We start from the raw sequence: 26,125 nt of genomic DNA on the forward strand, positions 1-26,125 counted from the left end.
ACAAAACAGCAGAACGATCCTCACAAAAGTGTATCTCCCAATGCACACCGTACCAGTGAGCAGCCGGCCCGGATGGTTTCTGACGCGCCAACGATTTCCAGACTGGGGTTGACCTCAACCAGATCCATGGCAACCAGATTACCTGTCTCGTGGACACACTCGCAGATGAAGTCACCTTCTCGCAGAGTCAACCCACCGCGGACGGGGGTACCTGTGCTGGGGGCCCACTGGGGGTCCAGGGCATCAACATCGAACGAGAGGTGGATGGGAGTGTCGTTGCCAATGTGGGCTAGAGCCATTTCGACAACCCGGCCGATTCCATATCTGTATCGTCGCATTAGAACCCGATCATTCATGTGCGGAAACAAAGGGAAATAGAAAAAAAAAAGGCTTACCGGTCAATATCATGCATGCTGAACGCCTTGATACCGTGCTCCCGGAGCAACTGCTTCTCGCCACGATCGACATCGCGCAAACCGATGTATACCAGCTTGTTCTTGTTGACAATGTGATCATCCTCCAACCACCCAAAGATATCTTTCTTGTCCTCGCGGGCCAGCCTCGTCAAGAAAGCCATGGGCATCCCGTGAATGTTACCGCTGGGGCTCATCTCCGGCGTGTTGATGTCGGCGTGCGCATCGACCCAGATCACCGCGATCTCGCGCCCCAGGCGCTCGCGGATGGCCTTGGCCGTGCCGGAAATGGTCCCGATGGCGATCGAGTGATCGCCGCCGAGGGTCAGCACGAACTTGCCGTCCTTGGCGTGCTCGTACACCTGCTTGCTGATCGTCTCGGTTGCGATGCTCACCCCGCGCGGCTTCTTCATGCCCCGGTGGTCGGGATCGTTCATGGGAGTGAGGTTCTCGTAGAAATGTACGGTGTCGTCATAGTGAACGTCGTAGCCCAGGTCATCGCGGACTTGATTCAGAAGACCGGCTTCGATCAAGGCGAGGGGAGCAGCTTCGACACCGAGTTTGCACTATTAGGAAAAGAGTGGTTAGAAGGTATGTTACTTCGTAGCTGCTATGTGGAGGCTTGGTCTTCAAGCGCCAAGGCAAGTTGGGAAGTATATGGAGGGGGCGTCATACCTGACCACCGTTGAATCCGACTGCCACCACGCCGAGCTCATTCGACTTGGAGAGAAACCGTTGCTTGATGGTCGATGGAGACGTCATTTTGAAGAGATGTGATGTGAAAAAGGGTACAGTTAAAAATAGAAAAAGTGAGGGACTGTCTGTTCCAGTGCTTCTCAATCCGTTTTTCAGATGATACAGGACCGATAAGGGAAAAGTTCTAGAAGAAGAACTAGTGCGATAAGATCGGGAGGCGCGGTGGAGAACAGATCCGAATAACAAGAACTGTTAGAACTGTTACTGCGCTGGTTCTCCTCTGTGAAATTGGGAAAGATGTACAACCGAAGAGATGAGAAGAAGAAGAAGCAGCAGCAGACATCCGGTGAATTTATGTGTTTCCCTGTCCGACGACAGCCGTGGGGCCGTGAGAAACGAAGGACGAAGACGGCACAAGCAGACAGACTACTCCCAGCGATCGCTAAAAACTGCTTTTAGGGATCAGTGATTTCCCCTAAGTACAGGTCCAGGAGAGACGCCTCTCCACCCTCATGTTGCTATGACCAATACAGCTAGAGTCCTGGGAATGGAGCTTTTATCAATCAATGATTATCATTCATCTATCTATCTCTGGCTGCGATCACCAGCAGATGGACTATGGACGATGGACTACTCTGGAGTAGATGTGAGTGTGGCATTATCTATTATTGCTCTCCAGTAAGCAAGCAGGTTTCTCTCCCGCCATCCATATCTAATCCCTCATACTAAGAATGCGAACTACCATGCACATTAATATCTCTCAAGACAGGGGGTATCATTCATTCGATAATTCAATCCCAAGGTATACTAGCCCCTGGTATAGATATCGTTTCTACGGCTGGCTTCCCGACTGGCCGAGAATTAGCTCTCGCAAGATCTCGTCCGCCTTCTGAGCCTCTACCCGGCCTTTCTCACCCATGCGCATCATCTGTCCGACAAACCATCCTAGCTTACCAAGCTGATTCTTGCTGCGGATTTGCTCGACCATCTGCGGATTTTGGCTCATCGCGGTCTCTGCCAGAGCAATGTATTCCTCCCGCGACAATGGACGGAGAAGCAGATTTTCTTCCTCCAACAGCTGGGGGAGAGAGCGTCGATCCCCGTCAAATATCATGACGAGGACCTGCTTCGCCGTAGCTCCCGTGATACGTTTCCGCTGCAGCTGATCAATGATCTGTGCAAGCGTCTGGGGAGGCACCCGGTGCGCATCCCAGGCCAGGTCCGCCTTGGTCCAGAGACCCCCGAACTCGTGAAGAACCCAGTTGCCAGCGACCCGGGCAAGGATGGTGCGGGACTTGGCATCTTGATCCTGCTGCAGACTGCGTAGGATCTCCACCACATCTTGGTAGTATTCCAGTCGCGCTCCGTCGTCCAACTCAATTAATGGCTTCGCGTCCTCAATGGGAAGACCATAGTCCGAGCCAGCCAGCAGCTCAATCAATTCATCCGGAGGAGTGGGGAGCGCCTGTCGCAGACCGGACACCAGATCTTCGCCAATATACAATGGGGGCAGATCTGGGTCCGGCATGTAGCGATAATCTACCTCGCCTTCCTTGCCTCGCAGCTTCCGAGTCTCGGTGCTGCCGATGGTCCAACCGCGCGTCTCGCCTTCGATCACGCCTCCGCTTTCAAGAACAGCAATCTGCCGGTTTTTCTCTGCAATGATAGCGTCTTCAACAGCCTTGAAACTGCTAAGATTCTTGATTTCCGTCCGTTGGCCAAGCCCGCCGATTCCACCGTACTGGTGGGTGCCAGGTGCTTCATCCCGGCGGCGAATCGAAACATTCACATCCGCCCGCAGGCCTCCTAGTTCCATGCCAGTGGTCACTGCACTGCAGGATTGTAAAACAGACTGGATTTTCCGAACACAGGCGGCGGCCGTGGCGGGAGTGTGGATCTGTGGCATCGTGATGATCTCGATGAGCGGATGGGATACTCGGTTAAAATCCAGGAGCTGAGTGGAAGGGGGATACTCCTGGGACTTGGCCGTGTCCTGCTCAAGCTGGACTTGTTTGATACCGATGCGGACGTGATCGCCGTCTTCGGGTGCAATGCCGTCATGTTTAAACAGATCGATGTAGCCGTTTCTCGCAAAGGGCTCTAGAGACCAGCGACTGCCCGTTAATTCCGTTCCGTCTCTTCGAAGCAAAGAGAGCACTCACCGTAGTACTGTGTGATCTGGTATCCCGCGGGTTGATCCTGGTAGAAATAGTGTTTTCGATCGAACCGACTGATCGGTTGAATGTCGCAGTTCAACGCAATCGCGGCGCGCAGGGCGGGCAGCAGCGTCGCAGCTTGAAATTCCTAGACCTCCCTCAGTCTTCCTGCGAATGGATCACGTAACATCAGAGTGCGACGAACCGGCTGGCTACCCGGAAAGGCCAGGTCAAAGAGAGCGACATTCGAATTCGGGGTGTCGGTGCTCGACGTGGAGGCTCCTACTCTCCAGAACAAGATTCAGTTAGTTCTCCATAGTTCAAAGAAGCCAAAAGCCAAAGAACGACAGTCCCACGCACTTGAGAATAACTTTGTTTCCGTGTTCAGTTGCGCATGGATCTCAATGCCAACCGTCAGCTCCCATGTCTGCCGCGACGCCTCCTCGCTTTCCCTCCGTTGTCTTTTCTGCGCCTTGAGCCCCTTCGCACCTTGCTTCAGCTGTTTCCGCAGAGGTATGCGCTCCTGCGACTCGGCCGCTGACGTCTGAAGCGATCGGATTGCATGATACGTGGGAGCGCGCTGGGGGCTAAGTTGGAGAAGGGCCGCTTGGGGGCCGCGATAGCGTGAGCATCTAAGAAGACCGGCTGCAGCGGGGCTCTGGCGAAGCCATTGTTGGAGCATGTGTGAGGCGGAGCAATGCAGAGGCTGATTTGGAGCGATAAGTATAGTTGTAAAGGTCGAAATCGGGTAGAGCAAATGCTGTTTCCTTAGTGGATAGTTGGGATAGTGTTGATGATGATGGAGCGGAATTTGCGTGATATGCGGTAATCAAAATACAAGCTGTACCTTCGATTCTGGGCCATGACATCGATATAATCCGTCAACTACCGGTAAATACCGGTCCAGTACTCTTTACCACTGGGTTCCGTCGATCATTTTAGTGAAGCTTTAGTCGAGCAGAGACAAGTTCTTCAAGGAGTACGAATGCGATATCTTTTGATTTGAAGACTCTCTAAGTCTCTATGGACACTGATAAACATCATTAGTTACACGAGAACAGTATGTTGGAATGATGTATATGCAAGCCATGTCATCCTCTCTCACAGTGTAGAAACGATCTCCTTCATCAGTCATCGAGCTACATGGGAGTACAACATCGTAGACTCCCCAGGTTTGTTTCATTCCCTCGTCTGCTGATGGGGTCATCCTCGACACCTCCCCAAACAGCCTTGTTTCACTGGCCATACTATATCTAACTATTATCTATCATCTCTCTACACCAACCATTCCAGAATGAATCAGCAGGTCGCGCCGAATCACAGAGAAAATCTGTTGTGCATCCCGATTCCCCACCTTAGGCTTGTCTGGCTGCAAGGCATGATCCGCAGCGAGTCACCGCCAGCCAACACATCGCGTCTTTTTTGTTCTGATGAATGAGAGCCCTTGTCTCACCATGCAACGATCTCTCTATCAAGCATGGTGCCATCGTATCCAGGGTCTGAACTCGAACGATGAAGGAGGCCCCACCGATTGTCCTTGTTGACTGTTGACATGTCCGGGAGGATCAGATGAGATTACCGAGGGTATACGGAAACAGAAACACAGACAGAAAGGAAGAGAAAAAGAGCAACAAAATCCTACCAGGTTTATCTCTCGAAAGGGTCTCCTTCCTCATCATCCGGCGATCAGACTTCATCTATTTCCTTCAGCCTTCGGTGCCTGCTAGGGTCTTCCTGGAACGAATTGGACTCATCCATCCCATAGTTGCGATAAGGCCAAGCGCTTCTACTCATCGAGTAATTATTAAATATAGATCCGACTTCATCCCAACACCTCAAACAGTAACAGCTGCGCCATCCTTCTCGTCTCATTTTGATTATCAGTGCTGGGGGCGAAACACTGCGCCTGGTCTACTTCAAATCCCCCCGCTGACCATATCAGCATTATACTCATACGCAAGACGCCGTCGTTTACCTTTCCTTGGAACCTGTGTGCACAGGGTACAATCCTGGTCGGCAGTCATAAAACATATACATTCCAACTCTATTGCAGTTCAAGCAAGAATCATCCCCTCCCACATTCTGTGCTACATACCTCGTGTTCGTTCCCTCTTGGAGAGACTTAGGCTGCTCAGGACGGCTCTCTGTCTTCTTGATATGCCTCGTATGTTGCTCTTCTCACTCAACACACACCAAGCTTTGTCCTCTCCAAGACATCGTCGTCGTGTCTTGACCTCCTCGGCCATATACACGGGAATGTCCCGAAACATCGAGCTTGCAAATTATCCCCAGCGAGTGACTCGAAATTAGTTTTGCATCAGTCACAATGCCATTTTATTCTAGTTCCAGCCGTTCCAAGAAGTCGAACAGGTCCTCCGCGGGGTCCGTCCTCTCCATGGCTTCAAAGACAACATCTAAAGGATCCAAGTCCTCCGTAGAGAAGAAGGCCCTGAAAGAAGATATCCACTTGTCACCTGGCGCACAGAAGAAGGACGAAGCGAACATTGGCTCCTCCCAGAGACCGCAAGACGCTCTGGATCCTAAGCTCAATGCAGAAAAAGGGCAGAAACCATCTCCAAACGTGTTCGAATATCTCGACGAGGATACTTCCTCAGAGGATGAGAGCTCGTCAGAAAGGGAAGATGTGAGTGCGCCTTCTGCTCAAGCCTCTAAACGTCTCAGGATGTATTCGAGACCCACAAACACTGGTTCAAATGTCAATGCTCATATCAATACCATGTTCCAGCCCCAGGAAGACAGACGAGCAAGCATTCGAAGTCAAACTTCATCGAAATCCAAGACACCCGTCAACGCCCGGCAATTGTACCAGGCTGATGCCTCTCCAAGGACAGTGTCACCACAGCTGTTGCGCAGCAATGCAACACACAAGAAAGTCTCATTGGAAGAAGCGTACAGGATGCCGGGTACACTCGCGGATAGCGTAGCTCCTGGCGATCTTAACCTGGATCTTACGACCCTACCAGAGACTTACCACCCTTCTCGAAATCCCACAACACATAGACCTCCTCTTCCTCCATCACCTCCGCGAAGCCCCAGGGTGGATCTTCACCGGACCCCGAACTCAAAGAGATCTCGGCGAAATACCAAATCTTCGCACATACCGCTTGGCTATGGAATTCTCTCCAACCAGCTGAGCTCGTCTTCGGACAGCAAGGAACCTCATCTCCCTCCGCTGTACCGCCGATTCGAAGATCTCAATCACCGTGTGCTTCTGTATCTCCAAGATGAGATCGCACAGATGGAAGAAGATCTCCGAGTTCTCGATGAATACGAGGAAATGCATCGAATTGCCACCGCTGAACAAGAAGGAACGAAAAAGATGCCCGCCTCGAGACGGATGGATGCCCAAGCTCAGGTCTACTCATCCTTGCACTACAGACGGATTGAGGTTATGGGTGCTTTGATCCAGAAAACGGAGCAATATAGTATGTTTACAGGAGAAACCCGTTATAGAGCAGTTCGTGCTAATACGAATACTGCCCTTAGACAACGCACTCGCCGCATATAGCAAAGTCGTCCAAACCCTACCACGTGCCTCCGACAAGGACATCGACACCTATCGCACCTGGATGAAAGAAAATTCGCCCATCGTCATCGCGGAGAGCCGGTTCCTGGACCACGGGGAGGACCTCGTCTCTCTGACGCCCGGTCGTGCCGCCCATTCGACCCCGGTCTACTCCGCCATCATCATCGCCTCTGCCGCCATCCTCCTCCCCTTACTCACATTCAGCATGATCGCCGAGTTCTCCGGCCGGCTGCTCGTGGTTGCCCTCGTTGGCGGCGCAGCGTCCATCATCGCGACAAGTTACTCCGCCGGCGCAGAGCACTTGGTCGAATCACGGGACGGATGGAGATCTGCTATGCTGTATGTCCTGCCCTCTGTCTTTGGTGGTTTTTCACTACCGTTGTTTCGACTTCTCCCAAGATCATTTCCTTTCCTTCAAGGCCTAACCCTTCTACCAAAATAGATACTTCGGCTTCATGACCGTCGCAGCCCTGTTCATCCCCTGAGCCATCAACCACTCGAACCTCGATTGAGATCAATCGTTATAACGACTTTTGACGAATCCGCCCCAGGGTATCCCAACACCCATGTGCCACACCCAAAGAAGAGACTAGTAATAAGAAAAATGACGCTAGAAACGCCGCACCGCTGGAATATCGTCTTTGGCTTCTGGAACGAATCCGAGTCTTGTATTGATATCAGAGAAATTGTATACTATCTTACACGCTGGGTTTGGGCTGTTGGTCATACAAGAGAACATCAATTCAAATTGATAAAGTAGGAACTTCTAATCAAGGTAGAACATAGAAGACATATATGGTACACGTACACGTTGGGAGAAACTCCTGGCCATATCATCCACAGATTTCGGATGAATAAAGTCCGCGCCAATTGCTGAGAAAGCCCTTCCCATAAGCAGACGGCAACAGTTGTTGAGATGAATTGGAATGGAAGATAAAGACCAAGGTGAAAAAAAAAAGAAAAGAGAAGCGAAGAAGAGAACCAGTCATTCTAGCGAGTTACACATTTCACTTCAATGGAAAAGAGCACGGTAATAAAGTAGCATAATTGATAAAGAGACACGGAAACGGGTTTGAGCCTGGTTTCCCAACGCCAAATCTAACAGGGAAAAAAAATGAGAAAAAGAGGAACAACCAAAGAAAGGTACAATAAGACATGCCCAAGGCCAAACCAAATCATCACATTTCGCCATTACCCAAGCCTCATTCTTTTGAGGGCCCCAGTGACCAGAGAAAATTAAAGCCGTCGATTTAGTCAGATCCGTTGCTCATGAAGGCACAGGGGTACCGTTCTGTTTGATCGCTGGGGTGACGCTGCGGTCTTGCGAGCTGGCATCAGTAGCCGGCTGAGGGGTTGCGCTTTGCCGGGTCTGTTGCGCTGCTAATTGAGCTTTGTTGCGGTCCATCAATGCAGCCTGTTCGGCAGCGCTTCGAGCATAAGTCATTGCAGCGGCAGAATTGGAGTACGTGTTGGGCGCAGGGGGGGCTTGGTTAGAAGGGAAGTTGTAATGGGGTGGTGCTGGTTGCTGCTGTTGCGGGACATACCGCTGCTGAGGGGTTGCCGGAGCCGGGCCCGGTGCCATATACGGCGTCCGTGACCGAGGTGTGGCATAGGTTGGTTGCTTCTGCGGCGAGCCACTGCGTCCTGCAGCATATTGCGCGTTGTATGTCCCAGGCTGCGGAGGGCGGGGAGTATAGGGCTGCGGAGAGGCCTGGGCAGGCGTCGGGGCTTGTGGTGCGACATAGGGGTTGTAACCGTTCTGCCCTGGACGCTGGAACTGTTGCATATTGACCTGATTGTACTGTGGTGTGGGTTGTGCGTAACCGGGGACAAAGCCTGGTCGCTGTGAGGGTGTGGCTGGCGGACGAGCACCCGCGTAATGTTGTGGATGGCCTGGAGTGTATGGTCCGGGCGTAGATGGCTGTCTCGCGCCGTAGTATGGCTGGGGCGCTTGGAAATTAACAGGCGGCGCCTGTACGCGGGTATTAGCAGCGTAGGCACGTTGATTATACCCAGCTTGATAGTTTGCTGAGCGGGCGTTTGGTGTAGAGGTTCTGTTAGGGGCCGCAGACATGGGGGCAATTGCAGCTGCCCGTTCCTGTTGGAGGGTAAAATCGTCCTTCTCCATAGTGCCATGGTAATCTGGATTGTCAACTAGGACCTTTGCACTGATACTCAATTCGGCTAGTTGATCGCCATCCAATTTAGCAACGGCATACGGCGGCAAGTTAGAAACAAGTGCAGAAAGACTAGCTTTGAGAGTCTCGTAGATAGTCTGCTCCGCTGCTGACGCTTGGGACGGGGTGCCCTGATCTGACGCTTTATCTTTAGGTTCAGCACCCTGACCAGCAGGAAGTGGTAATTCGAGGTTGCGAATCTTCTGATACGAGCTGAGTGTTTCCAGCAACTCAGAGACATCGCCAAGGAGACCTTCCATGTCCTTAGACTCAATGTCTTCCATTTCCTTTTGAGGAGCACCGGTGTGGGAAACGTGATCGGCGAAATCATCAGGGTTGAATGCATTGACCATTTCCTCCAAAGTGCTTTCATCCAGTTCGCCAATGTTGGCTGGTTGATCTGCTACCGCCTTTGGTGTTTCTTCAGCCTCTGCAGAGTATGCCATGGTAAGAAGAGTATACAAGCGTTTGGTCCCCTTTTTCCCCCACCAGAGCATATCCTTCGAATCGGCCTGGACAATGGCTCCAGAGCTGTCAAACGAAGGAGCGAAAGAAGAGTACACGCCCTGTAACACGGACGCGTCATCATCCGTCCACAGTGCCGGGTCCTCATGATACCTCTCGTCTCCATGCTGCTGAACAGAGTGCTGCTTCTGCCTCCGATCCCAGTAAGATGGCGAAGAAGTAACCCCGCCATACTGAAGCCACTGGCCGGACGGCAGAGGTGCAAGGCAATAGTTATTACGTTCCCCGGGGAAAGTCTTGTAGTTGGTGATTGCTTCGAACGGGTCAATCCAGCCTCCAGGAGCAGCGCGAGAAGACGATCTAGCTCTGCGAGGCGGTTCTAGTTGCGGCAGAGTTGGACGAGGAGCAAAAACCTCACCAAAAGTGCGCTTGGCCTCCTTCGGTTTGTTCTCAAGATTGTAAGGTGCGACTTTGGTGGTAGTGACGCCGCTAGGTAGCCCGATCTCGCGCAAAGGTGCTTGAACTTCCACGTATTTCTCGGCAGCTGCCTCACCGGAGGGCAAAGAGACCTTAACTGACTTCTGCAAGCTCGAGAACAGCTGTTTTGGGTTGGATGGATTACCGAGGATGGTCAGAACCACATTGTCACTTCGTGGTTCTGTGGTGGATGGTGTCAGTCTTTCTGGTGCTTCTGCATCGTCTTCCGTACTCTCTCTCTTGACACTAGGCTGGCCAACAGATGCCTGGCGCACAAGACTGTTCAGAAGCTTTTTGAATGCTGCTATACGATTGACCGTCTCTGTCAAACGTGTACCGTCGGCCGCCTCGACCCCACTGTTCTGGGATTTACTCTTCTCAATGACGGCTGCAGAAGCTCGATCGATGTCGCTCAGGAACTCAGAGACAGTATTGTAGCGATCCGTAGCGACGCGTGCTTGTATACTTGCACTTTCATCCTTTTCCCCAGATACCTTTGCGCGTTTTGACCGCGGCTTCGCGGGGGATGACGATAATGGACAGGAGAGTAGCTGGAGTTCCGTATCATTCCTGAAACACGTCAGTTGGTCAGAGATGAGCAGTCAATACAAAACAGAGCAGATTGGATGTTCCGCACTTGCTAAGGATCTCCACAATATTACGCAATGTCTCGTGGAGCTTTATTCTTTCTTGCGACTGTGACTCAGAGGTAGACGCATCTTGAGCAGCTTGGACATCGTGACTGGACCCACGCTTTCGCTTGCCAGGTGTTGACAAAACAGGCGGATCGGGGGTAGGAGGTTGGAGTTCGCCGTTGGCGGCCGGAATAGAGAGCGTTTCTCCGCCGTCGTCTGCGCTCATGGTTCCTCGATCTGGACTTGCGCCGTAGTCGCAAGGAGTTGAGTTCTGGGACGCGAGAACCAAAGGTAATTTCGTCCTAAGCTGCCGTGGGATGTTTTACAAGACAATGGAGATCACGTCCTGATAGCGACGCGAAAAGGCCAGGAACACTCAAAAAATGCTGAGACGCAAGCTAAGACCAGAAATTTCTGGGTACCTGACAGAATATCGGTGTTTTGAGGGTTTCTCGATCTCCGATGCGGATGCGCCAATCGTGACAGGGCCGAGCGAAGGACAGAGGGTCGCAACTAGGGACGGAAAACCGCGACGGTATCCCACGTTAGACCATAAAAGCGCAACAATAGAGTGGAGAGGGATCCTCGACTGTCTGCACGTCTGTGAAGAGGGTGAATAAGTAATGGCAGGGGGAAAAAATGAACCCCAACAACGTTTCGCTCCGTCTCGGATTGCAAAGGCGGGAGGAGAATCAATGCAATTCACTAAGGCAAAAGAGGGAGATCCGGGTGATGCGCGCCAAAACGTGACAGCCGCTCACGTGACAGAACTTTTTCTCCCGAGTCCCAGTACACAGTGTCTTTGGTGGAGAAGCCGATGATTGCGCTTCATCCATTGTCCTCACGCCTAACTGCTCAGTTGATGTTCCTACCTGGGCAGGGAGGCTTCTTTGGTTCCGATTTTGGCTCCTCAGCAGCCTCCTCATGATTCTCTTCATGGATGTCATCGGTCTTCAATCATGTTCCGAGCCGCTCGGGGGCCTCTCTGAGAGCGGCGCATCTTTTTAACAGTCGTCCATGGTCGAAGGTACTGTTTCTTACGTTGGAAATGGCACAGGGGCTTTGCATCTTGAGATAAAATGCTGACAGCTAGCTTTTTTTGCATTCTAGGACCGCTACTTCAATCTTTCCTCGCGTACCCTTCGAACAACGCAGCGGCTATGGCCGGGCAATGCTTCTCCAGGTCCTACAGTTCTATTTCGTTCGCTCGGCAGTCTTGCCCCCGTAGAATCCGATGGGCCACCAGATTCGCGGAGTGAAGTCTTACCTCGTGAAGAGCATCGTTGGCCCGATTTCTGGAGCAGAATTCGAAATCAGTCACAACTCAGCCAATCATTTATGCCCTCAGACCCGACAGATCAACAAGAACACCCGCGAAGCTGCGATAAAACGGGCGATTCGGAGCTTTCTACCAGTGCACAACTGCATCAGAATGAGACAAGCGAGGTCCAGTTTTCAGAAACCAAGGCTAAGCCCTCTCAGCATATCACGAAGTTGAAGAGTACACAAGTTGTGGTTCCGACTCCTACTCAGTACCTACTTGATACACTTCAAGATTTTCGGTGCAGTGTCATTGATGCAGATGACCAGATTAGGGCATCAAAACACATTGTTGACGCGACGATCGAAACATCAGAACAAAGATCAGATCTCTTACGGCAGAAGAAAAGTAACAAGAAGCCTCCCAGACTGTCATTGCAGACTATTCTTGCGGATTATATACGAGCTGTGGACCCACTGTTGAATAGTGCAGGTGGAACATACTCCGACATTCCAGCGACAATAGAACTTGATGAGGCCTTGAGAAATGTTTTTGGTGATAAAACCGTCCAGTATCTGGAGACACGGCATTACAACCCTGCGGATGTACAAGTTTGGTCATGGATCCTAAGAAGCACCACCCCTTATGAGGCCATGCTCCGGATCTTAATGCTGGAGTCAGCCCAGGACACAAGAGTCGGCTCCAAAGCTCGAATAATTCCTCCCTTCATCCCACTTCTCCTTTTGCGCAGGCAAAATCTCGACGTCAAGACCTTCCGCTTGCTTTTGATATATTCCCTGCATGTCATTACCGGCCAACCAGTCCCGCCATTTGATCTCGCCAGGAGTGAACAATGGATTGACTCGGAAGTGGCGACGAGGCAGGAATCACCCCAGACAGAGCTCCTTGTCGAGCCTACCACTTGTTTTGCGTTTATAATTCGTCTACTTCGTCATGCTCGTGAAGTATGGCCACAGGCTCAGCTTACTATTGCACGCTCTTTTTCATTCTATCTGAATCTTCTCCAAGCAGACAAATGCAGTTCAGAAGCGACCAGGCAACGAAGGAACCAATTCATGGCCGACAAATTCAATGCGTGTCTCTGGCTGCTTTCGTTGCCGTGCAAGTCCGGCCCATTTAAGTCTGTTTCTATTCAGCAACAAGCTCAGTTTGAACTCCTCAGAGCCATGGCAGGACATAAACCAGTTCTGCCGGTCACCCGGCAAGGATATCAAGGCATTATTGCTGTCCAGCTGGCCCACAAAAAGACGTCTGATGAACGGCAGTCGGCGGATCTGAAAGCACCATCCTGGCCACCGTGGAAGGAAGAGAAGCTTGGAATCGATTCTCATCGAGGTAATGAAGGCATGAGAAGTCGCGCCATGCGTGTGATGGCCCAGATGAAAGAGGCAGGCTACTCTCATACGCGCTGGGAAGAGATCTCTGCCATCTTGGCCGGCTGGGATACAGACAAAAGTCCAACGGTGCAAACGAGGTCCTTGATGCGCCGGCCCCAGTTGTTACGTGGACCTGCAGGGAGCAAGCCAAATCATCATGCTGTCTGGGTTGCCCGAATCCGCGCTACACGCACAGTGCGGGAAGCCTGGGCCTGCTTCTTATCATATCAAGATCAAGGCCTACCCCCGCGGGCAAGTGTCTACGTGGCCATGGCTGAGAAACTCATCTTTCGGCGTCAAGCGATCGAGAACCATTTTGATCAAATCAGCCATGCTCTGCCGGGAGATGGACTTGAGGTGTTCCCGGAGCCATCTTCTGCCCGCGATCTGATTTACGTACATACGGAGCCTGCCACGCTGGAGGAGCTTCTCAAACAGATGCTGTCGCAAGGAATTCGTCCCTCGAGGAGATTTCTGGCCCTGCTTTTGCGGTCCGCACAAACTTTCAGCTCGGGACTGGATTACCTTAGTTGCAGTGACCTAACAGACGAACAGATTGAGGTTTTGTGCACTGTATGGGGACGTAAATCTGATTACCAAATGGTGGATCAAGATGCCATGGAGAAACTTCCTGATTATGTCTTCTCGTCTTTTATATGCTTCTTATGCAACTTTTCAAATCTCGACTCGTTGCATCTGGCTCGGCATGAGATTCGCACAGCCCATCTCTTTCCCATTCTGATGGGTGATGCTATAAACCGACTGAAGACCTCAACGTTGTTCTCCTATGCCAGTGATTCTGGGGATAGCGGCGCTTTGCAACACCCTCGAGCCTTGTCGCATGCGATCCAACTGCTGAGACTCCGACAGCCTCGCTCTCCCCCTGCTTGGATTCATGTCCTGGCCGCTCTTGGCAGAGATCGCATCACCGCTCCTTATCGCAGAATGAGTCGAAGTACGCAACGGATATTGGCTTGGTATGAGATTTTAGAAGTCACCGGCTGGATGAAAGAACGTGCGGTTGAGCCTGGTCTTCAAGGATTCCTGATCCTCTGTAACAGTTTCACTAGAGCGGTGGTGGCAGGTCTCAAGCACCCAGATGCCGTGGAAGATGGCCTAGCGCTTGTTCAGGAAGCAGCGCGATGGGGAAATATCGCACAGCTTGACGATCCGCATCCCCGATATGAAGATATGGTTCGGAGTGGACTTGGCATCATTAAGGAACACTTTGATCAGCTTGTCCTGTCCGACTCGATGACTTCTCCTCTCTTGGAACGCACCGTGGCCACCCTCGAGAGCGCTACCAGCTCACAAGTGAAAGTCCCGCCCATGATGCATGTTCCAACCCCAGCTGTCTTGCACGCATTCGTCAGAGCGCTTGGACTGGCTGGGGACCGTGATGGTCTGTTAAATCTTGTCCGATGGATGAGCCACAATGCAGAAACTCTCAAAGAGACATCCGATGAACATCTGAATGGAGATCGTATGATGCGGCGTACGTTGATTGCGCTACGTGTGTTCCTCGAAGGACACGGAGAGAAGTTGTTATCGGGGCTCTCTGGCGAGTTTTCACATGGATCGTCTCATGAAGGCGATGAGTATGCTCCATCACTCGAATCTGGCTCGCAAGCTGCAGAGACGATCTCATTTTCTGATCCATACCTGCAAGAAGCATATGAACTTATCACAGCCACTTCGTCGTGGGGTTCCTGGCCGAGTGATGATGAGCTCTGGAAGTATTTACACTGGGAACACTAGGTGGTTTCTGCAACTGGCGTGGCGTGCTTGTACATTAGCTTCCGTGTATATATAGATCTTTTTTTTTTCTCTTCCTTTAGCGATAGTTCGTATGCTGCTCAATACAACACTATTGATACCCTTGACCTGCCCAGCCACTGTTATCAGCAACAGCAACGTGACGTCGCGTCGCTTATCCGCGGCAAGAGTTTCGGTTCTCCACAGCAGCTTTCCCCGCGTCGTCGGCTTCATCTGAATGCCTCCGAATATATTTCCCACTTTTGCTTCAAACTTCAATTCTTCTCTGTTTCCACTTGAATAACTACTGAAGTTACTTGAAATGCCTCCCCGACTCCCACGCCTCCCAGTCACCCTCGCGGGACAATCTCTCTATCGCCCCATCTCCATCCGCGTCACCGTCTCCAGATATAGCTACAGCACCGCCAGCGACGACGCCGTCATCCAGACCGAGCAAGTACCCGCCCCCGGATCCGGCAGCATTCGCGTGCTACTCCTTAACAGACCCAAAGCCCGCAATGCCCTGTCGCGGAATCTCCTCGACAACCTCGCGAAGCAGGTGCACTCCATCGCCGCGGAGAACGGCACTGGCCCAACACGGGCGCTGATCATCGCCAGCAACGCAGACGCGGCGTTCTGCGCAGGCGCAGACCTGAAGGAGCGAGCCAAGATGACCAAGGAGGAGTATGTTCAGCCCCCTCCCCCCCCCCCAACAAATCCCCCGTAACCACGCATCGCAACCCCATACTGAGCGCTACATCAAAACAGGACGAACGCATTCCTCACCAAACTCCGCGGCACATTCCACGACCTCGCCGCGCTGCAAATCCCCACCATCTCCGCCATCTCCTCCATGGCGCTCGGCGGCGGCCTCGAGCTCGCCCTTTGCACCCACCTGCGCGTCTTCGCCTCCTCCGCCATCGTCGGCCTCCCCGAGACCCGCCTCGCCATCATCCCCGGCGCAGGCGGCACCTACCGCCTCCCTGCGCTGATCGGGCCCAACCGCGCGCGCGACATGATCCTGACGGGCCGCCGGGTGTCCGGGCCCGAGGCGTACTTCCTCGGTCTCTGTGATCGGCTGGTCGAGGTGCTGCCGGAGGAGGAAGGGGAGGCGGGTGCCGCGAGGGAGAAGGTGCTGCGCGAGAGTATCAAGCTGGCGCTGGATATCTGTGAGGGCGGGCCGATTGCGATCAAGCAGGCGATCCAGGCGGTTGCGGGGTACCAGCGCGGCGAGGTCGCGGAGAATGAGGCATATAATGGGGTAATTGAGACGGAGGATCGGTATGAGGCGCTCAGGGCGTTTGCGGAGAAGAGGATGCCGGCTTTTCGGGGGAGGTGAAGTGCTCCCTGCGTGTGTAATACTATCTACCGCTGTAGGTGGGGGGGGGGGAGGTTTGTTGCTCTATTGCCGAGAAGCCTGGTATCTATGTAATGCACCCTCGCTCCCTGCAATAGACAACTGATGCTCAAACAACACCATTTGAGATACAATGGATGCTCGGAGAGCAAGATATCAGAGTGTCCGCTTCTTGAAATGGAAATATGACACGCCACTAGGCAAGAAATGGATAATCAACAAGCAGGAATCTGATTGTGGGCTCTAAAACACTACCCCTTACTTCAGATATCGATATCATGGACCCTTTCGTCAATGTTACTTGATAGCAGCATTCCTCCGAGACGTCCGCTCTGGCTATAGTAAAGGCCCTCGCTCGCACCGAGGACGTCAAGTATGAACGAAAAATCACATTTGCCAATATGGCCCATTCGGACGCCGAGAAGGCCAGTCCGGCGGGCTATCCAGTCGACGATGCCCCGTTGCAAGAGCACGATCTTCCAAAAGAGCTTCCTGAACGCTTCTCTGCACTCTCGGCTCTGTCATTTGCCTATGTCGTCACCAACTCCTGGGTAGGATATTCCGGGACGTTTACGATGGCGCTGCTTGCTGGCGGGGGCCCAGCTTTATTCTTCGGCGTCATTGCTGCTGCCAACGTCTCCAGTATCATCAGTGAGTACTGCTGCTCAGTGAGTGTAAGAGTGCTGAGCTGAATGGCTGCTCCTCAGCGTTAGGCCTTGCCGAGCTGGCGTCCGCGTTTCCGTCGAGTGGAGGGCAGTATCATTTCACCTACATGGTGTCCTCCCCGGGGACACGGGCGCCTTGTGCGTTTGTCAGCGGGTGGCTGAGTTGCCTTGCCTGGTGCCTGTCCACAGTATCCGGTGGTATATTCTGTGGTATGTCTACGGCCTGGAAGTCTGTGAGCGAGCCTAACGGGGAGTCCAGCACAAGCCATCGTCGCCCTGGCTTCGTTCCTCAATGAAGGCTATCGATCAGAGCCTTGGCAGACGTATCTCGTCTTCCTTGCCATCCTGATACTTGGCACGGCCATTGTCTGCCTTCTGAGTCCGTGGTTGCCCCGGTTAGAAGCATGCTTCTTCTGGAGCAGTATGTTGGCCTTTGTGGTGTGCCTTGTCACTGTTATCGGGATGAGTCCCAGCAAGCAACCCCCCAGCGTGATATTCACCCAGTATGACAATCGAACGGGATGGAACGACGGATTTTCATTCCTGATAGGAGTAGGTTCATGTATGTATATTTTCGGAGGAACAGACGCGGCGACCCACATTGCCGAGGTATGGTTCCCTGGAAATCAATGGATAGTGTAGCTACTGAGACGGGCTCACATGGTTGTAGGAAGTACCTGACCCTGGCAGAAACATCCCGCGCGTGATGTGGCTCACTCCGGCCATTGGGATCGCAACAACCCTGCCGTTTGTCCTCGCCACCCTTTTCTCAACATTCGACCTCAACGAGATTGTCCACTCTGAACTGCCGATCTTGACCTTGTATTACCAAGCGACGGGTAGCAGAGGCATCGCCGTGTTCCTGACTATCTGGCTCCTTCTGAACTACTTTGGTGGTACTCTCAGCTGCATTGCGACGTCTGGTCGTCTGACCTGGGCGTTTGCCCGGGACAATGGACTGCTGTTCTCCAGGACGTTAGCCACCGTGCACCCTGGTCTCCAGGTGCCCGTCGCGGCGACAGTGAGTTGTGCGTTGGTCATGGCGATGTACGGCCTCATCTATATTGCCTCCAGCACAGCATTCAACAGCATCGTCTCCATGAGCATTCTCTCATTAAATGTGACATATGTGATTCCTCAGGGGATTGTGCTGTTTCGAGGCAGGGACACAGTTCTCGTCGATCGGCGTTTCAACCTGGGGCGGTACGGGGTGTTTGTGAATGCTTTTTCATGCCTGTGGGTGTGCCTGTATACGGTCATCTACTGCTTTCCGACGTATATGCCGCCCACGATGACGAATATGAACTATCTGAGTCCGGTTGTGGTGGGAATTGTGATGGTGATTCTCATGGTCTGGTACGGCGGGAAGAGGAAGACGTTTGTGGGTCCGGTGAGTGTTTCCCGAGTAACGCAAGCGGAGGCTTGGACTGACCAGCTTGTAGCCTTGTACACAGCTGAGTCAAGTCGAGATGATGATGGAGGATAGACCTGTGACGGAGGAGTGTATCAAGCGCCACTCGAATGCGTAAGATGGCTGGATGATCTAGAATGTTAGTTGAACTATAGATGAGGCTCCGATGAGAAAATTACATCACATCAATCTGAGGAAGGAAACGTGTACTTGCTCATAGCCATCCAAGGGAATAAGACATCTACGAAGGAAAGAAAACAGTGCTGCCTGGGAGGAGAAGGTGTTGTGCCCTGGGGCACTGGGCAATGAACCTTGGATATTGAGTGTCGTTCGACCTCAGGGACGGGGAGAGCCTAGTGGACTGCCTCAGGCTAACCGGCTTATTATCACTTTAGCACTTTATCACTACTGTGGACTGTGGAGAGTGCACTATGAGGACCCCGGGCGGCCCGTAGATCCACCAAAGCATGGAGATAGAAGCCTAATAATACATGATATAAAACTATATTAAGATCTCAGAGTATAAGAAGGACATTTCAGGCATGACAGATTGTGGTACAGATTAATGTCAGGTACATAAATTCGAGATTGAAGAATTGGGGATGGACACGTTGCCGAAAACTCCTTAAGGGTACCTGCGTAGAGGAAGGAATCCTCTCCTCCAGTGAAAGCCAGTCGCTCATTAAGAACAGGAGATGCAAGTAAGACGCCCCGATGACTGCGGCTGAGCCGAAAGTGATGCAGGTAAGACAAGAAGTTAAACTAGGGATCCCACTCGAGGGTCTGAAAAAGTATTTAGTACTATAGTACTAGTCTACTACTAAGAGTATAGTATAGTCAGGAATAGGATAGTTCTCTGATGAGTCACGATCATACCCTGGTTCAACTCTTGTATAGCTAGTTAGCTACCCATGGGTAGTGTACTCTGTCAGTACTTCTGTTTACTATCATCTCCAACACCCAAGAGCCCCAGACATAGCCACATAAGGCTAACAATCAGTCAGGGATCCTTACAGGCCTGAAGAACTCTTGATCTAAATCGTCAAGGATTGTTGATGGAATGGAACAGAATAACTAATAGCAAGTATCTATCGTCTATCATCCTCTCTAAGTATTCACCATACACATCCATATATATATGCCAGTGTTGGAATAGATAATTGGAACAATGGATGGATAGCTTTCAACCACAATATTGTTTATTGATAAGGCTCGTATTCTGAATAATAATAATAATAATAGAGCAACTAAAAGGACTACTGCTCTCCCATGACCTCCCCGACCTTTCTCTGCCCGTCAGCCTGATCTCTCTCTCCTACTGTTGCCCTGTCCACGGGAACTGCCTCCATCCTCGTTAATGTGACCCACGAAGCTCTGCCACCCGCAGGCACCATCATACACTAAGTCATCATCCACTGTTGTTTCTTCCTTCAACGCATCAAAATCAATGATCGCCTTCTTCGGGGTCTAGCGAGAAAGAGAAGAAAAAAAAAAAATTAGTATCATCTGGTCCTCCCGGATCTTCATCCTATCACAAGAGCTGAGTCCCTGCTCATCGTCTGGGTAACAAATCATCATCTGCTCAGTGATCTTATTTAAACCATACCTGCCGACTTACCTATGCATCTCTCTTCTTCTTCCTTTTCCCAACTACTCTCGCTCTCACTTCCCATTCATCCTTCTGGTGCATGATGCTCCCCTGGTCTTCTCATTCAATTCTTTTCAAGTAGCGTCTTTTATTTCCTTTTTCTCGGCCTGCTCCCTGGTGGTTTAACGATTGAATGATTTGTCCTCCTCGTTGGACTCGGCAATTCAAGCTCCATCCTTCCACCCTATCTCTCGGAATCGATCTGAATGAATCAGAGCCACATTATGTCCGACCGAGCTGCCAAGGTCAAGGTCAAGGACCTCGGTCTCACCCAAGTCTACTGCTCAGAGAAACCGCTGGTCGATATTGTCTTTGTGCACGGACTGAACGGCCATCCACACAAGACTTGGTCGACAAACGATGTGTTCTGGCCCGCCGATCTACTGCCTCCGATGCTAGACCAGCATCGGGTGCGCGTCCTAACCTATGGATACAATGCAAGCGTTGTAGCATTTACCGACGGCGTCTCCAGAGACCGAGTCCATAATCATGCCGAAACGCTTGCCTCGGCGCTGGCCGCCAACCGCAACGTAGGTTACTGACGCCTCTCCATGCTCCATTTCCCGATAGCCTTGCTGATATGTCGGCCATTTCTGTAGCTCCGAAACTGTTCGGATCGGCCCATCATCTTTGTTTGCCATTCATTGGGGGGTCTCGTGGTCAAACGGGCCTTGATCTACTGCCGGAGCGTCTCCAACGAGAAGATTGAGCACCTTCGGTCGATCTTTGTCTCGACGTACGGTATTCTCTTTCTAGGAACACCGCATAACGGCTCGGACATCGCCAAATGGGGCCTCTTGCTGCAGAATATCTGTAGCGCTGTGCTGCCCAAGAAGGTCATGGACACTTCCGGGGACCTTGTCAAGGCGCTCAGAACGAACAACGAGACTCTCCAGAATATCAACAGCCTCTTCGCTGATATCATTGGGCGTTTCCACATCTTCTTTTTCCACGAGACCCGCTCCACTGATGTCAAGGGGACTCGGGAGATGATCGTCGACGAGAGCTCCGCAGCCCCGTATATCGATGGTGTTGAACGGAGTGGGATTGATGCGGATCATAGTCACATGTGCAAGTTCGAAGATGACAATGCTCCCGGCTTTGAGAGTGTTGCCGATGCTCTGTTCCGGTACGCGCGTGATGCACCTCATGCCATTCTCGACAGATGGGTTGAGGAAGAGAAAACGCGTTTGATCGCCAGGCAAGCCAAAGCAAGGGAGATCTTCAACAACGGTAATGCCTCTTCTGGTCTCAATTTGGTGGATCACTTACTCATGACAAGAACAGAGAATATGAGTCCATCGCCAAGCGTGCATAATGCTCATCCAACCGGTAGGAATCATCACCTTCTCCTTTCACCTCAGCAATCTGGATCGGTTACCTTGCGTGATTATGAGATTGAGGAACCCGCAGATGCTTGAAGGTAGCCTTAGACCGGGGTTGGTTCAACACCGAGGCTGCCATGATGTGAAATTGCCCATTGCTTTGTTCTGATTATGCTCTTGCTATGTTTCAATTTCGTTCTTGTGGTCTGGAGACAAGCCTGCTTCGCTAAAGTGTCAGCACGCCAGACACGGGTGATCCTGGTCTATGAATCTCGAAGTACTATGACTGTCTTCTCTGACTTCATATCTTTGACGTTGAATGACTTGATCAGACTGCGCAAGGATGACAGAAAGGCACATGGGAAAAAAGACTGAAAAAAATCTTGTTTTTCCTGATTTCATTTTGTTGTGAACTTTTCATGCAGTTGGAGGCTGCCTCGTTTCTTGTATCATAGTTATTGCTGTACCAGCCAACATAGTTTTCTTAGTCAGATCATGCTGACTCGTTTGCTCTTAGAAAATCCCCCGGATCGTCTTGCCTTGAAGGGAAGGGAGTCTCCTGAGCCCGGTCCATCTGTTAGTACAGCCACTCTCGCCCTGTCGCGTTCGTCGTTGAAAGGACCCCTGTTTGTGGCACCGACCGGCTTTCATCCCAACGCGACCTTCTTTGGAATGACACGAGAATTGGATATACTACACAGTCGCTTGTTCCGAGCCAAGAAACGAGCTGAACGCCTAGTGGCCGTTCTGATATGTGGCGGACCCGGCTTCGGGAAGTCTCATCTTGCGCGGCAGTATATCTTTACTCATCGGGACTGCTATGCTGGAGGTATCTTTTGGGTGGATGCAAAATCACGCGAGTCTACAAGCAAATGTTTCTGGGATATCGCACAAGCGGCAATGCTGACGGACGAGCTGGAGTTTGAGAGTCCCGACTCCAAAACCCCTCAGAGATACGTGGAAGTGGTTCGCAACTGGTTTCAGACTCGGGAAGAATGGCTTCTCGTGTTCGATGGGCTCAATTTCGACCATGAAGATGATCTGAATCACTTCAAGCAGTTCTTGCCCTTCAACAAACGGTGCAGCATCATCTATACCTCCGTTGATCGAACACTACGGAAGAAACAGCGACTATATGAGCCATATTGTCTCCAAGTTCCCCCGCTCACAGTTGAAGATGCTTGCAAGCTGTTGTTCAAGGACCTCGGAATCAAAAGACCATCCAAGGAGCAAATCCGCAAGGGAACTGAGCTGGTCAATCATTATGAATGTCTTCCGCTCGCAATCCACGCCATCAGTCACCGTCTCAGTGCAATGTCCAAACCTATTGAAAAGTACCATATCGACTCCCATCTGACCGATGAAAAGCTTGCGGAGCCCTTTCTGAGTATCATGCGCGACCTCTTTCGCATGAACCATCTTGAAGCCCTGAGTCTGATCAATATTCTGTCTTTCCTTGGTCATCATGTTCCGGTTGGCCTCATTAATCTCGGCAGGCCCGCCCTGGAGGTTTTGAATGTCCAGATTTTGACAAGCAGCAGGCCGGGGGAACGGCCTGATATCGACACGACTCTTGGAATCCTGATTAAATACGGACTGATCGAGAGGACTTCCGATGCGTACGCACTGCATCCTCGCAATCTCTCACCCCAATCTGAGAAGGATAACATCTTGGAGGCCGGAGATGTCATCCCTGACCTATCCGAATCCCAAACGGAGAGTAGCCAGGAAGCATTCTTCTCGGTCTATCAAAGCGCAGGTTCCATCGACGTCATCAAGATCCACAGCGTTGTTCAAGGATTCTGTCGTGACGAATTAAAGATCATGGACGAAGAGATGAGAAAACAGCCCGACAGGCCGGATACTCCCAAATATGCCGAAGATTACTATCCCTCATGGCTTGTTGTTGCCACACGAGTTCTGTGCAGGTCCTATGAGAATGCGAAAAAGAGGATGGACCATGTCGACGACTATGGTCTGGTCAAAGACTACCGAGAATACGAGACGCAGGCGTCACGGTTGGTCGAGAATTTTCCCAGGAGGCGTTCAAGTGAGCCAGAAATTGTGCGGGAGGCCCGTATCGACCTAAGGCAGATGATGAAGAGTATCTCCGACGCGATCCACCAACTGTCTCCTAGTTCGTCGCAGGATTCCGTTCGTAAGCATCGATCTGTCTTTGATCGGTCTAGCAGCTCGTCTTCATCCATGCCGGATTCTTCTTTTGACGACGGCCCTTCGCGTCAATTGACTTGGGACCTAAATGATATGGTTGCGGTTAAAGTTGAATCGCCCAAGGAGATGCCGCCGGCGGCCCATCAGTTCAACTTGAGCCCCTTTATTCCTCATATTTTCAGAGAGTCCAGTAGCGGAAGGGAGGGGTATGAGTCCGACAATGAATACCGCCCAGGCGAGACGCGGATCTCTCCGGCACACTCACACATCAGCCAAAGCACGGAGAAGCCCAGCCCATCTCAGCCCCCGAGCCCGCCACGGGATGATCAAGGGTGGCAGGTTGTGGAGAAGCCACAAAAACCGCGACCAGGCAAGGAAAGACAACCGAAGCAGCGCCCCAAGTTTCCCCGACATATTCAAGGCGCAAGACTGGCCGCTCCCGTTCTCGAGATATTCCCTGTGGAAGGACGGAGTATATCGAACAGTAGCTTAAACAACGGCCGAAGCAGTTCTTCTGTTTCAGCCACAGAGGCACTCACGGCCGTGCATAACGCTAGCTCACCTCGCACCTCGGAGGAAGATATTCACTGGGCGGGCACTGAGCATGGGTCCGGCAACAAAGAAAATTCGCGCACATGGGCTGCTGTGGCAGCGAAAGCCAAGCGCGCTGTGGATGTTTCTTCCCCCACAAAGCGAGCTTCATCGTCATCGCTCGGCGCAGAGGTTGGTCCAAGTTTGCTCGGAACGCAGCCATTGCAAGGCAAGTCTTCAGTCAAATCGTTGGATACCCGACCTAGCACTGGTCAAGGGCCATCCCCTCCCCGTGAGACCCAGATAGAGCGAATGAGTCGATCGACGTACAGTGAGCCAAGCCAGGACTATCTTGCACAGCATTTGAACGCACTGGATCTGAGAGCTGCTCCGGAGAGCCGCTATCATGCTCGCCAACTCTCTGCGGTCGCACCAATGGCAGCGGCACCATTGCGGGATATGTCAGCCAGTTCTCCGTCCCTTCTCCCATACTATCCGCCCCCGATTCCGTACGAAAACCAGATCGAGATTGCAGTTGCGCGGCGGCTGAACGCGACTGCCCAACAGGTACCAGCACCGGCACCTGTACCTATCAGTCAGACGGCGACGAATCTCAACCCGATATTACATCCCTCCGCCATCATGCCGGGGGCCTCGCCTCCGTCATCGCTCATGGCCGAAGCGGTTGGATATGGTGGGTACATATCCGACCCACCTCCGGTGCTGGAGCCAATGTCACGAGGACCATCTGGACAGTCTCAGCAGTCTTGGTACACAGAGCCGGTTCGCTTTCCACCGCGGTTCCCTCCCATGCCTGCCACTGCCGCCACCATGGGACCTTTCTTGCCGCAACAGCAGACACTCTCCGGCGCTGGAAGCTGGATCGGTGACGGCCAACAGCCGGGTGGCTTTGGGGCAGGCATGCCGGCGGACATTGCGTTTGCGGCCCGGACTCAGACGCGACCTGCCAGCTCACTCGACAGCTCGCTGCATGGCAGAGAGTTTGGCTGGGAAGGAGAGCCTGTGCCAAATATCGCGTTCCCGCCGTCAGCGACAACACTGCACTTTGGAGCTCATCAAGTGGATGTGCGAGACGCGCGGCAGCGATTCGAACTGAGCAGCCGGTACCCGGTCCAGGGGCCGAGTGCTCCTGCATACCACTTGTATCATTCCAATCGATCGGGGCCTCTGATGCGCCAGACTCAGGAAATGGCGATCCCAGGACCCGCTCAGGGAGCCTACGACCGGCGAGCACGGAGCGGCAGTTCTCCTCTGAACCCTGATTTTCATCATCTAGGCTCGAACCTATGATGATTTCGATTCTCCTGTGTTTTTTTTTTTCTCTTTTTTTTTTCTCTTTTTTTTGGGGCATCAGTGGATAGGTACAAGGGAGAAGAAGGAAGGGAAGAAAAACAACAAAAAGCCGCTATGGATTTGCATTAGTCAGGTTGGAGTCTGTGTGGTTTCTTTCATTGATGATTCACTTTGATATTCAGACTGTGACATCAGGGTTTGCATCTGGATACGGGGAGGCTGGGGAAAATCACAAGCTGGTGTTCCTGGATGAGGTTATTTTGTTTCTTCTACGGATAGTTCGTTTACCTTGCATTGTTTCATGGGGTTATAGATGGGGGGGTGGGCTACTAGGATAAGCATCTGCATCACCACGATAATCATCATAATAGTACATAGTAATAGTAATTAAGAGAAATCATAGAGCCTTGGTTAGAGTACTTAGATCTATCCATGAGACACAGCATAGATAGTCCTATCAATTCATCGATCTACCCGGATATCTCAAACACTGCACACTCTGTGACTCTGTATGTAACCAAGAAAACAAATACAGTGGAAATAAAAAAAACATGATGCCTTGATCCCAACCCCGCTAAACCGGATCCGGCAGACAAGCTGATGGCGCATCGACGTAATCGAAAGAGACGAGCATGACGTCGTCCAGCACGCAGGTTATGGGAGGTTCGCAGCAGGTGCATATATATATAGATATATAAGCTCTTGTAGGGGGGGGCGAATGGA

At 51.8% G+C, this 26,125-nt stretch overlaps 8 protein-coding genes across 8 annotated transcripts, besides 1 other annotated feature; 5 read left to right on the plus strand and 3 right to left on the minus strand.

Annotated features, from left to right (window-relative positions):
- Positions 1 to 20: 20 nt before the first annotated feature.
- Positions 21 to 1,175, minus strand: ACLA_039330 (arginase; the record flags this gene model as incomplete). The annotated part of the gene is made up of 3 exons (XM_001271143.1): positions 21 to 324; positions 396 to 979; positions 1,089 to 1,175. 3 exons carry the CDS (start codon positions 1,173 to 1,175, stop codon positions 21 to 23), a joined length of 975 nt encoding a protein of 324 aa, XP_001271144.1.
- Positions 1,176 to 1,941: 766 nt separating this feature from the next.
- Positions 1,942 to 3,947, minus strand: ACLA_039340 (glutamyl-tRNA(Gln) amidotransferase subunit PET112; the record flags this gene model as incomplete). Its single annotated transcript, XM_001271144.1, has 4 exons — positions 1,942 to 3,209; positions 3,272 to 3,413; positions 3,471 to 3,547; positions 3,626 to 3,947. The coding sequence occupies 4 exons, from the start codon at positions 3,945 to 3,947 to the stop codon at positions 1,942 to 1,944; spliced, it is 1,809 nt and encodes a 602-aa protein (XP_001271145.1).
- Positions 3,948 to 5,591: 1,644 nt separating this feature from the next.
- Positions 5,592 to 7,297, plus strand: ACLA_039350 (uncharacterized protein; the record flags this gene model as incomplete). The annotated part of the gene is made up of 3 exons (XM_001271145.1): positions 5,592 to 6,711; positions 6,773 to 7,151; positions 7,255 to 7,297. The coding sequence occupies 3 exons, from the start codon at positions 5,592 to 5,594 to the stop codon at positions 7,295 to 7,297; spliced, it is 1,542 nt and encodes a 513-aa protein (XP_001271146.1).
- A 782-nt stretch (positions 7,298 to 8,079) lies between these two features.
- On the minus strand, positions 8,080 to 10,792 carry ACLA_039360 (uncharacterized protein; the record flags this gene model as incomplete). Its single annotated transcript, XM_001271146.1, has 2 exons — positions 8,080 to 10,501; positions 10,569 to 10,792. The coding sequence occupies 2 exons, from the start codon at positions 10,790 to 10,792 to the stop codon at positions 8,080 to 8,082; spliced, it is 2,646 nt and encodes an 881-aa protein (XP_001271147.1).
- A 1,112-nt stretch (positions 10,793 to 11,904) lies between these two features.
- ACLA_039370 (uncharacterized protein) lies at positions 11,905 to 14,982 on the plus strand (the record flags this gene model as incomplete). The annotated part of the gene is made up of 1 exon (XM_001271147.1): positions 11,905 to 14,982. The coding sequence occupies one exon, from the start codon at positions 11,905 to 11,907 to the stop codon at positions 14,980 to 14,982; it is 3,078 nt and encodes a 1,025-aa protein (XP_001271148.1).
- A 319-nt stretch (positions 14,983 to 15,301) lies between these two features.
- ACLA_039380 (putative mitochondrial methylglutaconyl-CoA hydratase (Auh)) lies at positions 15,302 to 16,318 on the plus strand (the record flags this gene model as incomplete). Its single annotated transcript, XM_001271148.1, has 2 exons — positions 15,302 to 15,663; positions 15,748 to 16,318. 2 exons carry the CDS (start codon positions 15,302 to 15,304, stop codon positions 16,316 to 16,318), a joined length of 933 nt encoding a protein of 310 aa, XP_001271149.1.
- Positions 16,319 to 16,737: 419 nt separating this feature from the next.
- Positions 16,738 to 18,487, plus strand: ACLA_039390 (putative GABA permease; the record flags this gene model as incomplete). Its single annotated transcript, XM_001271149.1, has 4 exons — positions 16,738 to 16,987; positions 17,044 to 17,211; positions 17,261 to 17,610; positions 17,672 to 18,487. The coding sequence occupies 4 exons, from the start codon at positions 16,738 to 16,740 to the stop codon at positions 18,485 to 18,487; spliced, it is 1,584 nt and encodes a 527-aa protein (XP_001271150.1).
- A 1,797-nt stretch (positions 18,488 to 20,284) lies between these two features.
- On the plus strand, positions 20,285 to 25,399 carry ACLA_039400 (LipA and NB-ARC domain protein; the record flags this gene model as incomplete). The annotated part of the gene is made up of 4 exons (XM_001271150.1): positions 20,285 to 20,590; positions 20,660 to 21,293; positions 21,348 to 21,446; positions 21,903 to 25,399. 4 exons carry the CDS (start codon positions 20,285 to 20,287, stop codon positions 25,397 to 25,399), a joined length of 4,536 nt encoding a protein of 1,511 aa, XP_001271151.1.
- A 19-nt stretch (positions 25,400 to 25,418) lies between these two features.
- Positions 25,419 to 25,453: a microsatellite.
- The last annotated feature ends 672 nt before the right edge of the window (positions 25,454 to 26,125 follow it).

Source organism: Aspergillus clavatus, genomic scaffold, assembly GCF_000002715.2.
Source record: "Aspergillus clavatus NRRL 1 1099423829802 genomic scaffold, whole genome shotgun sequence".
Lineage (NCBI taxonomy): Eukaryota > Fungi > Ascomycota > Eurotiomycetes > Eurotiales > Aspergillaceae > Aspergillus > Aspergillus clavatus.